This window comes from Oryzias melastigma, linkage group LG5 (assembly GCF_002922805.2).
Source record: "Oryzias melastigma strain HK-1 linkage group LG5, ASM292280v2, whole genome shotgun sequence".
NCBI lineage: Eukaryota > Metazoa > Chordata > Actinopteri > Beloniformes > Adrianichthyidae > Oryzias > Oryzias melastigma.
In genome coordinates, this window is record NC_050516.1 from 23043255 (window position 1) to 23058186 (window position 14932).

The 14932-nt window shown below is 39.3% G+C and overlaps 1 protein-coding gene across 1 annotated transcript; it reads left to right on the top strand.

Moving 5' to 3' along the window:
* The first annotated feature begins 1392 nt into the window (after positions 1-1392).
* Positions 1393-9471, top strand: LOC112140795 (PR domain zinc finger protein 1). Its single transcript, XM_024263803.2, has 2 exons — positions 1393-1620; positions 7715-9471. Exons 1-2 carry the CDS (start codon positions 1440-1442, stop codon positions 8626-8628), a joined length of 1095 nt encoding a protein of 364 aa, XP_024119571.1. The 5' UTR covers positions 1393-1439; the 3' UTR covers positions 8629-9471.
* The last annotated feature ends 5461 nt before the right edge of the window (positions 9472-14932 follow it).

Sequence of the window (14932 nt, forward strand, 5' to 3'; positions counted from 1 at the left end):
AAATGCAAATTTTTACACACAAAATACTTATTTTTGAACAAGAAATGTTAAGTTGTGCACAAAATGCTAGTAAACAGTGACCACAAAATGCTTAGTTGTGTGCACAAAATGCTAGTAAATTGTCACCACAAAAGGCTAAGTTGTGTGGTCAATATCCTACTCAACCAACCAATCAATCAATGATTGGTATAGCATTTATAAAAGCAGGAACAGCATAGGTGCTAATAATGAAGTAAAAAAAAATTACTGAACAATAAAATGAAATAAAAGATACAATAACAAGTTGTAATGCTTATAAAATGTCACCACAAAGGGATAATTTGTGTGCACACAATGATATACAAAGAAAGCTAATTTGTGGCCATGAAAAAGACTGATAATGTTATTCATTTAAGGATTCATTTACTTTATTTTATTAATATCATGTCACAGTTAAAGAGAAGTAATGGGAGGCCAGTGGTGCTGATGCAGGACAGGAGTGATGGGTGGAGGGGTCTGAGAGGATTCGGGCAGCTGAGATTTGAATTAGTTGAAGCATATGGAGTATTTTTTTATATTTTGTATGTGTGTGACTAATGCACACAATAAATGACAACATAAAGACATCAGGAAAGGTTAAAAATACTAAGAACTCAAGCATTACATGCAAAGAATGAAAATCAGATCCTCTTTTGATCTATTATTAAATAATTTTTACAGTAATTATGCAGTTTTTAGGCAAAATTTAAAAAATGTTGTTTTCTAGGACATGTTTTTTGCAGAGCAACAGCAGTTCATTAGAAATTAACCTCTGAATTATGGGTGGGACTGTTGGCTTGGAGTGAGCCTGCCCTCCCTTCCCATCATCCAGCTGTTTACATGCTCTTTAACATGTTTACATATCTTACAGCCCCTCACACCCAACCTAACTTTACCAGTGCAACAAAAATGGCCTTCAATATTGGAGCTATCCAGCCGTACAAGTTTTGAGGCCGATACCAACTGGAACGAGGAAAACAAAGATGTACATGGATCTATTTGTTTTCAAGTGAAGGCATCAGAATGCAGATTTACTTCTTTCCAACATCATTTTTTTTGTCTGCTCCTGATTCACATCGACTTGAATAAAGAAATACTCAGAAATACCGTTTGAAACTGTCCTCCGTCATGAGAAAAATACCTCAAGAACATGTCAAAACACTTTTTTCTTTAACAAAAACAAACAAAATATTAAACTCTGAAGTTTAAGCCTTAATTTGAAATATATTGGGTCTTATAAAGTTTATTAGAATAAATTATTAAATGATTTAAAGAAAAATAAGTAAATGTTGGTCTTAAAAATCTTTTTGGGGTGCACCAGCTGAGCAGAGGAGGAAACACATGCAGGTCACGTGACGAGCACTCGCATCTTTTTTTTTTTTTTTTTTNNNNAAAACAAGAGCTCGTGCAGCCCTCAGAAGATGACGAAACTACAGTTTCTAAACGTCTTCTTGACTGAACGTCTAATGCTGGCTGCACAGGAGATTTACAAGTCAGTGGAGGACACGATCCTGGAGTATCAGGAGGAGATCGCGATCCGGGAGCGGGAGAACGACCATCTCCGACGGAGGCTCCGGGACGCTGGCATCGAGATATGGCCAGGTTAGCTAACGGTGCCGGGGGTCCAACCTCAGTCAAGTTGTATTAAAAGTTCGTTTCGATGGTGTTGGCGGCTTACGCGTCTTGAATCCTCATTAGTACCAGAGGGTCGAGCCGCTGGTTCCACTGTCAGGCTCGTGAGCCGAACCGCCCCGGTATGGAGCGGCTAGCATGTAGCATGTACCTTTGTTCATTAGCCCGGCAGCTAGCTGAACTCAAAACACAGTTTCTACAGAACCGAACCGCTTTTTCACGATTCACTTCACATTTGTGTTCATGCTAAAGTTTTAATTTTCATGTTGCAATTTTTTTCTTCATGCTAGCATAAACTGCTAACATAAACTAATGTTTTCGTCTGTCAGTTTAGAGAAAACATTTTAGCTTTATGAATATTTTCATTATTTTGGTTCTGATCCAGTTACAGCTCATTCAGCTGGAGTGTGTGGAAAAGCCTGTAATGAATCCAGAGCATCAGGGGCCAGGAGGTCACCGGGATGCCAAGTAATAACACCGCAAAGGGCCAGTAAACTGATGTTTATCACACCTATAACTATGAAAGAAGAAAGGTCAAAGGTCATTTCGAGAATGAAAAATCAAAACTCTGATTTTGTAAAAAGATGACACAGAAATTATAAAAAGAAAGCTATGTAAACATACAACTGTTCTGATTCTTGTTCATTTGGAATTTAGAAAAGTGTTATATTTTAAGCTATCAAAACAAAAATAAAACTATAGAAGACAACATTTATTTATATTAATACACAGATATATATTAAACTTATGATAATTAGTCATGAAATTCATTGGAAAATACATTTAACTCCACATTCATTTAATAGTATCACTTTATTCTAATGTTATGAAATATTATTTAAATACTTTTAGAGCTTTTGTTATTATTTGAAGTCTTATTTTGATGAACAAAAGAGGAACATGGTTTGAGTTTGTTCCCATTTTCTTTGTTTTTTTTAGTTAATTGTATATTACAGTATATATTTTCGCAATAGTGTCTTAAATAAACAAAACAAGTAAACAAACAAAATGACAAAGAAGTAGTTGGTAATGTACATTTAATGTTAAGGTAATACATAAATTGTATTAATAGTAAATATATATATATATAATACATTTTATTTACAGTTTTAACCAATATCTTAATGCCTCAGAGAATGAAATTATTTTATCCCTCACCATTAAAAAAACCAGCCCTCTTAAATATCTGTCTCCACTCTAGAGTTTCTGGTATGGACGCATTTTTTAGCCTTCAGTTTTTAAGTTTGTAATATGTGTTTTTACTTTAATTCTTATGTTTGTGGTCTTAGTATTTTTATATTTATCTGTACCTTTTTATGTAGAAATTTCTGTTTGTTTTTTATAGTCTTGTTATTTGGACCCTGAGTCCATAATAATAAATTATTCTATTCTAAATACTTTTATATTTTCACCTTTAAGCACGTCCTGTCAGGCGTCGCCATAGCGATGCAGTTTTGGCAGAAAGATTTATGCCTTTCCTGACACAACGCTGTATTTTCTCCTGACTGGGGTCAGCCAGTCTTGGGCCCCTTCGTGGCTCCATAGTTGGGTATCTGTGTGAAGGGTCTTGCCTAACGGACCCACACTGGATTAAGCTCATTGTATTCCTGGGGAATCAAAACCCCTGTTTCCCACATTCCAGTCCATTAACCAGCCAGTTATACCAAATATACTGATGCAAAAATCTGAAAAAATCATCCTAAGAACAATTACATTATAAACTATAACAACAAATAAAATAATAAATATTAAAGCAAATGTCAAATTTCTAATAGTTTTCCCACATTTGACAAATTTACTATTGTTCCATGATGTAAGATCACTGAAGTCTGCATTCATAACTTTGCTCTGATAGTGTAGATCTACAAAATGGGTTTCAGATATTCTAAATTTTTTATATCAACATGATCTCATTATGAATGTAAATAGACTTTACATATTTTTGCAGTCAGTTTGTTCAGAATCCTTCAGGTTCAGATGAATCTCTTTTTATTCTTTGTAGATTTGCCTCAAAAACTATTCTCTTGACGGTCTTTTTCCTCATCACCATCAAATATTTGTTTTAATGTTTCTGTCTGCTGACAGAGACGAGCAGTAAATCCCCTTATTATGCACTCCTCGTGGCAAAGTTTGACAGAAAGTCACTTTTATTCAAGCAGCAAGTTTTTCCCGTGGTGGTAAATGACACCATTTGACACCAAAGAATATGAAAAATATGAACAAAATCTGACACTTTAATAATATTTTGGGCATGGCCCAGTGTTGAGACAGCAAAACTAGCCAAACCATAATACTCCTACCTTCATACTTCACTCATTACTGTTTAAAATGATTGAATTTTTTTAAAAGAAATTCAGGGATTTAAATGAAGAGCAACAACACACTATTAGACAGATTTGGACTCATGTTTTGTGCATTGATCCTCTGACACATAAACTGTTCTAAACAATAAACGATATGCATGTTATATCTATGCAAATGTAATATTTTTAGTTCCAGTTAACAGTTTCGGCTGTTATCATTATTAATGGGATTGGAACTAGAGCTCCCACAAACGATTATTTTAATAGTTGACTTATCACTGATAATTTTTTCTGAATAGTCGATTAATCGGGTCATGCTCACTTTAGACAGCTATGAAACTAGATATATAGCATTAGCTGCAATGATGCTAGTGTGAATGCTGTAAAACTGAATTCGACCACTGAAGATGCTGAAATTAATTGCTAAAAATGCTGAAGCTGATAACTGAAATTGATGAAGCTAAAAGCAGAAAATGCTGAAGATGATAGCCATTTAGAATATTAGTTAAATGCTAATTTAGCCTAAATTTTTTTAAAAAAGCCCAAGTTAGGTAAAACGGCTGGCATGCAGCTGAAATATTAGCTGAATTTCAAAAAAAGTCTTAAAAAAAACAGAAAAAATCCTAAATTAGCCAAAGTAACTAGCATGAAGCTGAAATATTAGCCAAACTCCAAAATGGCATAAAAAACCTTAATAAATGCTGAAATAGCCCAAAAAGCTGCAGAATGTCGCTATAACTTTCTACTTTACTACACTTTAGCAACATATAATATAAAGTATCAACTAATTGACTAGGAATTTTCATATTGCGATATCGGTTTTTTCATTTTGTGCGAAAACGATATTAAAAACGATATAAATCAAATAATCAAATAATCAAAGTAATCTTTATTGCAAATAGCTTTAGGACTTCAGTTTTTTCACCTAACCCCCCCCCCACCATCCCCTCCCATTAAATCTTAGTTAGTTCAAATTAAACTTTAACTATTTTTTGTATTAACTGTAGTATTGAAACTAACTGTGAGGAACATTTAAATATTTCTAATAAATATTGTACATATACATAATGTACACAATAGTTAAACCATAACGGTGGTATGTTTTCAATAGGCTGCACAGAATTTCTGATTTATTTTAATCTGACTGCAGCACATACAAGTTCCTTTCAAATTAAAATTAAGTCTTAAAACATTGTTCTAAAGCAGCAAATATATTACAGTTATTTTTATATTATTTTCTAATTTCTTCTGAACATAAACTATAGGTACTGCTGTGCAGCAGAAGATAATAAAATGTAAACTTAAAATAAACATTTCTGATAATAGATTTAATAATCATTTCACTCAATCATCTGACATGTGTACATGTTGGAGGATTGATCAAACACATAAGATCTCTTCATTTAGTGTCATGTCAGGAGTCGTTAAAAACAAGTTTATTTTACTATTATTAGATCACCTCATTAAGAAATGAGCATAAACGGCACAAATGTAACTAACAAATTCATTATTGATACATAATAAAACAGCAAATGATTCTCATTCGAAGCTCTATACAAAAGCTTTTGGTTAATATTTTAACAAAACCCTCAAACTCATCTCAACTCCAGAGCCACAGCACAGGCTGTTACTAGCATGCACAGTCTCTCCTCTTTCAGCCCCGCCTGACACGTGACGCGCGGCAATAGACAGACTGTCTCCTTTTTCTTTTTTCATGGAGGTTCTCCTCTAAATCAGGTGTTTAAACTCCTGATTTTAAAGCGTGTCTTCTCTCCCTCACACTCTGTGGATCTGTCGGTAACAAACAGCTGCGGAAGAATAATCCAGTCGGACCGAACCATTTTCAGTTTAGAGGAGGGGGGTCCGGTGACGATGTTTCCAAAACAAAATATATAAACATCGTTACCTTGACATTAAAAATAAAAGTATTTGCGATTATATATTGGTTATTGGTTTACTGAAATAATGTTTTCTTTTGTGTCCTTTTGTCATCATTCGGGGCCTCAGTCCCCCCCCCCTCTCAGTCTGGGCTCCCAGAATCAGCCGCTCCGTAAGAAGAAGAAGAAGCGCGGCTCTTCCGGGATTTTCTCCCGTGTTATTTAACACGAAAGTTTATCGCAATAGACTCATTTCACTATCGAAAAAAAGTAATTTCGCAATAACGATAATTATCGTTTTATCGCCCAGCCCTATAATTGACTAATAAATTAGTTGTCGACTATTTTAAAGGTCTCGTGCAGTGGCTATAAAATTTTTTAATTTAGAAAGTCAATGGAACTTGGAAAACGAATCTGATAAAAATATTCACTTAAAATGATCTAGCGCCATTTTATTGATCATTTTATGGTCGTGCACAGCTTTAAATTTGGGCGATAGGTGGTGATGGGCGGGGGCTGCGCGTGACGTCACTTCAGGGATCCCAGAGTGTAAACAACAATGGCGGACGGTTTGAGAAGCGACGTAGACCACGATTTAGCAGATATTTCTTTGGATGAAGGTGATGAGCCTTCATCAAACACGGAAATTTTAACGACACAGGGTTTGGAGGGTGTACAGCCCTACCAGTTTGAACCGGAGGTTTCCTCATCTGAGGATACAGGGGCTTCGGATGACGATGGTGAAAGCTCACACAGCGATGGCGGGGAGCAAGCAGAAGGCGAAAGGAGGCTGCAGGATTTGTCATGGTTCGTATTTTTCACACCGCCCGTCGCTACTACCGATTAGATGGTTTAGAGAGGTCCTCGGATCGGCCCTGCCAGGGTTGGCCACGGCCCTGGCGGAGCGCCGAGAAGATGATCAAACTTGACTATCTAGAGGAAGTAAAAGTCGCAACAAGGTTTCCGTAGGTGAACCTGCGGAAGGATCATTATCGGAAAAGGAAATGCGCCGCCGCGGAGCGTCCTTTGTCGTCCTCCTCCAGGGCTGAGGCGGACGGAGTCCGCCCGCCGAGGCGGCCCACGCGGGCTGCCGCGGACGAGGGTCTGCTGCTGTGGCGATGGGTGGGCACGCTCCCCCGCCACCCTCTCGGCCTCCCTCGCCCGCGCGCAACCAACCCCCGCGCGGATCCTCTTTCCAGACGGCCGGCCTCACTGGCCCGGGAGGGAGTAACAACCCTTCGTGCGGGCTCGGCTGCCGGCACCGGACAACTGTCCGGCGAACCCACAGCAGCCCCCATGCCCGGCCCGGGGCTTTGGAACCGCAAACCCCCCTCAGCGCGCCGCAGCAGCCTCACCCTGGCCGTCCGGCGCGCGCCTGCCAGGTGCCCGTACACCCCCCGCGTTCCTCCTCCGGAGGGCCGGGGAGGACTCAAAGCCTCCCCCTGACCGGGGAGCGCCCCTCTCCTTTATTAAAACGGGAAATTCATGAAGGGAGACCCCCTTCTTCGGCACATTACTGCACCCAAGAACCACACTCCTATTCACCATTATCCCGTTCGAATCCCCAAATCCACGGCAGTCCTAATTCTATTATGTTGAGTAATTCCATGCCCAGAAAGTCATCACAACACTAGCGGATTTAGCTGTATGTTCCTGTACTGATGTCACATGACCTATGACCTACTTATCGGTTAATAGTCGATTAGTCGACTAATCGCGGCAGCCCTAATTGGAACTAGGATCAGTTCTCGGAACACGGTTGTAAAAAAAACCTTAAAATGCTAATTTTCCATAGTTGCTATTTGATCTAGAGCACAGTTATTCTCTAAAACTTTTTCTAAAACTTTTTCTCTAAAACTTGTCTTCTTGCCGCTGTCTTCCCAGACCGGCCCTCCATGCCGCTGCTGGACGAGGAGGACGGCGAGCATCCTCGTCGCGAGTGGAGTCCCAGCATGGGCCACGAAGAGCGGATTCCTCCGCAGATCAAGGACAAGAGAGACCCGCGGGTCAACCAGGGGAGCGATCCGCTTCGGAACCACGGCTCCTGCAGCACCCCCGACAACATGTTCCCTCCAGCACGCGTCGCTAACGAATACCCCCAGGAGGGGCCCCACACGTCCAGCCTTCCTCAGAACCAGGGAGTGGAGAACAGAGAACGAGATCCCGGACCTCGAGGCCCGTCCAGGCACGTGAAGGCGGAGAGCGGATGCGGCCACAGAGGCTCCGGCCCCTCCGGCGGTGGCGCTCAGCCCCTCGCCCCCGTCAACCCGAACTGCTCAAACGAGAACAACATCGACATCCTCGGGGTGGAGAACGGAGGGCAGATGGGGGGTGCTAAAGGGGCGGTACACGGAGCCAATAGAGGACCGGCCCCTCTCATGCGCAGCCCAGGGGCTGTGGACTGCCCCCATCAAAAATCCCCCCTGCAGGGTCACATGTCATCTTTCTGTTGCAAGGTGTGCGGCGAGGCGTTCAGCCACATCGGGCATTTACACGTGCACGTGCAAGTGCACACCCGGGAGAAGCCGTACCGCTGCGGCGTTTGCGGGAAGTGCTGCAGCTCCTCCGGCAGGCTGCAGGAGCACCAGCGCAGCCACACCGGAGAGAAGCCTTTCCGCTGTCAGATCTGTGGGAAGGGCTTCACTCAGATGGCTCACCTGAAGGTCCACATGAGGATCCACACGGGAGAGAAGCCGTACAGCTGCCCCGTGTGCGGCAAGTGCTTCAGCCGCTCCGACAAAATCAAACGGCACCTCCAGACCCACAGTCGAGAGGGGACTTACTTCTCGGGACAATGATGGAGGAATTTGGTTTAACTGTTGGTCAAACAGTCGCTGCCCTCCGAAAGAGGAATTCTGAAAATGAAAGGAACTTTTTTTTTTTATCAGCCTAACAGTTTTCAATGCTTCAATAGAATTTGTATTAGCCACTTTAGTAGGTCATTTACTGACTTTTGTATGGAGTGTTAAATCCCTGACACGGGGTTTGGTGATGTAGCGTGTTCACTCGTCTTCCACAGACGCCTTGAAACAAACGTATGAGGTCACATCAGGGTCCGCTTAAAGTGAACAAAAAAACAGATAATAAAATTCAAAACTTGAAATAAAACTTCAACATTTGAACAAAAATCAATTCTGATTTGGATTTTTTTCAACCAAATTTTACATGGGGGCGGGGCTTTGAGCCCATTGGCTAAAGTGTGGTGACAGGTCATGGGGACATCATTTCCGTTCCCAACCTGTGTCCGTTTGGCGCCGTCTTTGAGTTTTCTGTCCTCTGATGTGGCTAATTCAAAAATCACTAGGATGGCGGACGGACAGCAGCTGTTACTAATGAAAACATTATTTTTCAATTGGTAATTTTACATTCATAGTTGTTTTTTTTATTCAAGTTTTCAGTATTCTTTTTCAAATTTAAAATATATTGTTCAAATTTTCAAGTTTTAAATTTTTTTTTTTTGTTTACCTAAAGCTGATCCTGATTTGACCCGATACAAATGTTAGGACGTTCAGCACGTCATGTCTTCAAAATCAGTCTTTTGATCATTTTCATCATCTGTTTGTAGCCTTTCTTTTGCACAGTCTGTTAAATCAGACATATTTTATCATTCTTTAAAAAAAAGAAAAGTGTTGGTTGATCCAGTTTTAGCCCAAAACAATCTGAGCGAGACGTTACCCTAAACAGAGAACAAATGTTCGTAGACTATGGTCACATGTCCTAAAGAAGAGGTGTCCAAATCCAGTTCTCGAGGGCCGGTGTTCTACATGTTTTCCACCAACCTGCCATTGAAGCTTCTTATTGGCTAAACACACCTGATCCAGGTAATCAGCAGCAGATAAGACAGGATTTCTGGAAAAACAGCAGGAAGCCGGACCGCCTGGATTTGGACACCCCTGTTCTAAAATGCCCCCCCACAGCGACCTAAATGCAACTTTTTCAGCAATTTCTGCAGCTGGCCGCATGGCGGCGCCTCCAATAATTTTACTCCTCACATGGCGGCTGCGGAGGTTTGAAGAAAAGTTCAGATTTTACGCGACCGGACAATTTTCTCCCATTGTTCAGGAGGAGGCAGTCCAGTGGCAGTCGGGAGGCAGGAAGGCAGCAGTACAACTATTGACTGATAGGAGGGTCTCTGAGGTGTCCAAAATCGTCTGATGATCGGGCAATTTCTGACTGCCACCCTCCTGCCCCTGTGCTGCCGCCCCACTGCCACCATCTGATTGTGAGGAATCGTATGGTAGCAGTTCAGGCACTTGACTAGGGTTGTTGACATGGACCGTGTGCCCGGCGATCCTGACCACCGTGGGTCCAAATGGGGAGACAGCACTGATGCTGCACGGAACCCATCATGACACCATCGACGAGATGTGGTTGATGCTGAGAAGAATACGAAGAAGACAGAACATAGTGCTCTCATAGGAGGCATGTTGTCTAAAATTGTGTAAACTGTAAGTGTAATAATCAAAATCGGAGTGGTATAACCACTGGTGCTGAATGACCCGCTTTTTATACACCACAGAGCTACTGGGCGGCTGATGGCCCGGCTGCCGTTCTATTCACACATCGCCCAATCAGAGCTGCCACTGGCTTCCCAGCTGTCGTAATGACTGCTAACAGCTACATTCATGACCACACCAACAATTAAAAGAAAATAAAAGGGGCAGAGCCATTAAATCTTGAAGGTTCTGCCAATTCCAGTTGTATTTGTTGCATTACGTCCGTTTGGGTGTTAAACGCCACGTTTATGAAGCACAAAATATTTCACAATATTTATACAGATTCTGGCAATGTCCCAATTCTCTTCCAAACCCCTAACTACTAAAAACCTATACAGTGCCCTGGATTTTAAAAGTAATTCAGACACCATGCTCACTAGTTTTCTTTTGTTTTTCTAAACGCTGGACATGACGTCACCGATTTCACAAAATTAAAATCAAATCTAAATAAATATTTATGATTCTACTGTGTTCTGATGATGAAAATGTGGATAGTTTGTTAAAAAATTACATTTAAACACGTTTTTATTGCAGAAATTGTTCAATTGCAATGCATTGTGGTCTATATTCGCTAATGTGAGCATCGATGCGCGCTAGTTTTTCACAAAGACTTCTGGGAAATTTCTAGTGCTCTCAATTTTTGGAATTCGGACAGCACTGGAAAATGTACAACTTGTAGTGAAGGAATTCAGACATAGTCACTAACCCACATGAAGCATTATCAAACTAAACATGTAAACGTTTGTTTACATCCTGACATTTAGAAGATCCTGAAGGTTCTTTGATCTGATTAATGCTGTGAAACTAAAGAAGTGATTCCTGGAGAACTGTTCTAGTTCAGGTTCACTCTAACCACATTACTTGTAATTCAGTATTAATGACAAACTGTTATATAAAAACATCTTAATGTAAATTAAAACTCAACCTTTTGACCAGAATGTGTGTAAAGGACTCAATATTATAGAAATGTTAGTTCTCCGCCTCAGATCCACAGCCTGTTTACAAGAAAACAAAACACAATGCGCTTTTGGTTCATGAAAAATAATTTTTCTTTTAGTATTTAATGTTTTTAAGCCCACTTATTGAAATAAATTACAATTTTAAACATTGAGTCTTACAAATTGAGCCATTTAGATTTACTTTAGTATGAGAAGTTACAAAACATGAAGGAAAATAGGATCAACAAACTGCCAGCATTTCTTTGCATCCATGTTTGTTTCTGCAGTGTGGTCTTTAACGAGTAAATCAGTATTATTGTTTCAGTATTTTTAACAATAAAGTACTCCTTTACTGGAAGAACAGAACCTCGTGAGAAAGGTAGAAGCGGAAAATCTGCTTCATAGTATTCTGTTCAACCAAATCTACCTTTCTGTGTAGCAAAGCCACTGCCACCTCACACTGTTTGTGTTTAATGTTATACACTAAAGGAGTCACAAGTTCAACCAGACTTTTTATGGGAAATATTGGGAAATAATGCTGCCATTTGACCCACTTTCGTGCACTAAAGCATCTTTAATGGAAGATGCATCATTTACTATTGTAAAGGACCATACAGTATTAACTACGTCTTTTTATGTTTTTCAAAATAAGAGGGACTTCCAAGTATTTATGTGTATCAATATTTTTTTAAAACATTGAGGAAGGAAAACGCTTCCATGATCTTCCTGGCTGTTCCACTCAGAATCAAGGTTGCGTTCATAAACATGTTTGGATTTCATAAAAGCTACAACTCAGGGTTTGTGACTTTTCCAATTTAGTGTAGAAATAAATGCAATAGTAACATGTTGTTTTTGGATTCACACAAAAAAACAGTGTAGAATTATCAGCATCTTCACCGCTGTTCATGTCTTTCCACCACTCATGTTTTACTGTACACCTAACATCCTGACATATTAAAATGTATTTTTAATAAAGTAGTAATTGAACATATTAATGTATCTTTTTCCCTTCTTTAAAAGAGATCTTACAATACAGCTGATTTCATAATTTTTTATTTTTTTAATCATTTTTTACTGCACAGAAGCAGGACTTTCACAATAACACTGCAGTAACAGATTCACACCACTAGATGGGGCTCTTTCCTTTTCACTATTTTCTTTCTCACAACCAAACATGCAAATAAGCTTCAGGTAAGATCATTTTTTGAATCATGTCTTTTGTATTTTTTTTATTTTACCACAGCTTCAAATAAACTTTATTCATGGAACCAATAAAACAAGTTTAATTTAATTGAAAATTAAGGATAAAATCAACTAAATCTGTAGTTTATTAAAGTGTGTGATCTGGAATACACCCCCCCCCCCGCAATTCAAAGTAAATAAGAAGCATGTATCAGTTAATATGCATTAGAGATAAATCAAGAAAGAGAAAATAATAACGCTCTTACAGGAATTTAAAGTCCCCCTGGACATTACCCATATCGATGGACATTTTTATGTAGCAGAGGTGAAGATATACACTAGTGAGACACAGAGCTATCATAACCAGACAGAGCTCAGCTCCTATAGCCACGTCCCCTCAGAAGAGATTTTGGAGACAGAGGCTTCAGATCAACAAAAAAAATGTCTTTTTAAGACATTTAGGTTGTGGGATTTAGGTTTAAAACGTCATAATCATGATTAAAACACTACTGGGAACGTTTTTAGAATAAACAAAATGGACTTAGGGCGGCTGCATCCACACACACATTCACACACTGATAGCAGCTCTGCTACCAAACACGGCGCCAACCACCAACTCTGCAAGACGAGAACTAAACCCAAGATCATCAGAGGTCAACCGCTCCACTTCTGCTCCACAGCCACCCTGAATTAAAGACCCTCTCCAATGAATATGGTGCTTGAAACTGTAGCATTTTTTCTCATGATGGAGGACAAACATTAAGAAAGTTAAGATTTAAATTGAATTTTTGAGTATTTATTTATTTAAATCTTTGTGAATCAGGAGCAGATGGTAGCAATATTGGTGGAAAAAAGGGGTGATGTAGAAGCTACAACAGCTGGCAACAACCTCCCTGCTCTGCAGACTAGTAGATCCATGAACGTCTTTGTTTTCCTCATCTGAGCTGGAACCTGGATCTAAACTGGATAGAAAGATCCAGTATTGCTCACTAGTTTTGTTGCACTGATAATGTTCAGTTCTGACTGGAATTAGCAGTCTCAGCTCGGTGTGAATTTTCCCTCCTAGATAGTGAACTTTGAGGAATCTAACTGCAGATAGTTTGAAAAAGGGTCGATGGGAGTCACTGATTGCTGGTTTCTTTTCTCTGAGACATCTCAGCACTCATCTAAATGCTCCAATAAGCTCTGCTTCTGGGCTGGTGCTCATGTTTTCAAACCCAGTTGATCTGCTTGTAGACTTCAATAAGGAAGCTATGTTTGAGCATCAGGATGACAAATGTGAAATGATAGTTGGAATCTGGATCTGATCAGAGACGCCGACATCTCTAGATGATGATGATGGCAGAAAACTGGTGGAGAATGAGGTGGAGGACAGACTGCAATTTGGAGACAAAAATGTGGTTGAAATTTAATAGAAAGAGATTTTTATCAGTTGACTAAAGAAGGCAAAACCGCATTTGAACCAAAGCAGTAAAAAAGATAAAGGATGAGTGAAAATGACGGCAGCATGAGGCGTTACAAACAGGAAAACAAGTGATTTCAGGTTCAAAATAAATTCAGTGACTTACCATACAATATTACTCATCACATTTATTAAAGTTATTGATCAAAGTTGAAAACTCTTTTGAGAATTTCTAAATATATTAGTCAAATATCCACATATTATTTCAAATAAATGATAATTGTTAGTCTTAATTGCTTTTTTCCAATTTACGCTTAAAAAAAGACAAAGAATTAGGGCTGGGTATTGATTATAATTACCAGAAATGACTCAGTTCTTTTGATCCACTCAAATCAGTTCAATTCAATTTTGAGTTTACACATTTATGCACATTTATTTAGAAATACAGCATTAATCTTCTATATGTTTTGAAAATATTTATATTAGTCTGATATAGTTCACATACTGTAAATGTATCAGTGAAATAATGAGATTGTTAATATCATCCAGTGTTACATGGATTCTCTAAAGGAGAAGTTCTAACTAAAATGTTCAGATCATTAACATTGGAAACATTGTTCTGCTTCTCCTGGAGGATGTTTCAGTTTGACCACTAGGTGGCGATCACGCTATAGCATTACACCTTATTCCAGAAGAAGAAAATATGAGAAAAAAAAATGTGTTTTAGACCAAAAATGGTTACTTTAAGAAATATGTCCTTAGAAGAGTTTGTAAAATTCCTGCCTGTGAGTTTATAAAGATTTTCATTTAGTCAGAAATGCATGTTTATGTCGACCGAGTGTTAGCATTAGCCATCCTATAGGAAATTCCATTAAACAATAGCATCAAGCTAGCAGACTTTAGCTTTATGTGCTAAATCAATCTAGATTTTTAATAAATCGATTATTGATCTGTTAAGCTTAAATCGTAAGCCCTACTGAAAGATACAAAAAGTAAAAATCATTTAAGGGGAAACTGGGTTGAATATTTGAGGAGCTGTTTTGCTGTCCGAACATCTTTCGATGCACCTTCTGCGTTTTTTTTT

Excerpts from the sequence above, each read along its gene's own strand:
- LOC112140795 (XM_024263803.2), top strand. The coding sequence starts at position 1,440 with ATGACGAAACTACAGTTTCTAAACGTCTTCTTGACTGAACGTCTAATG. Across the intron at positions 1,621-7,714 it reads TGGCATCGAGATATGGCCAG|ACCGGCCCTCCATGCCGCTG; the intron begins GTTAGCTAACGG and ends CTGTCTTCCCAG.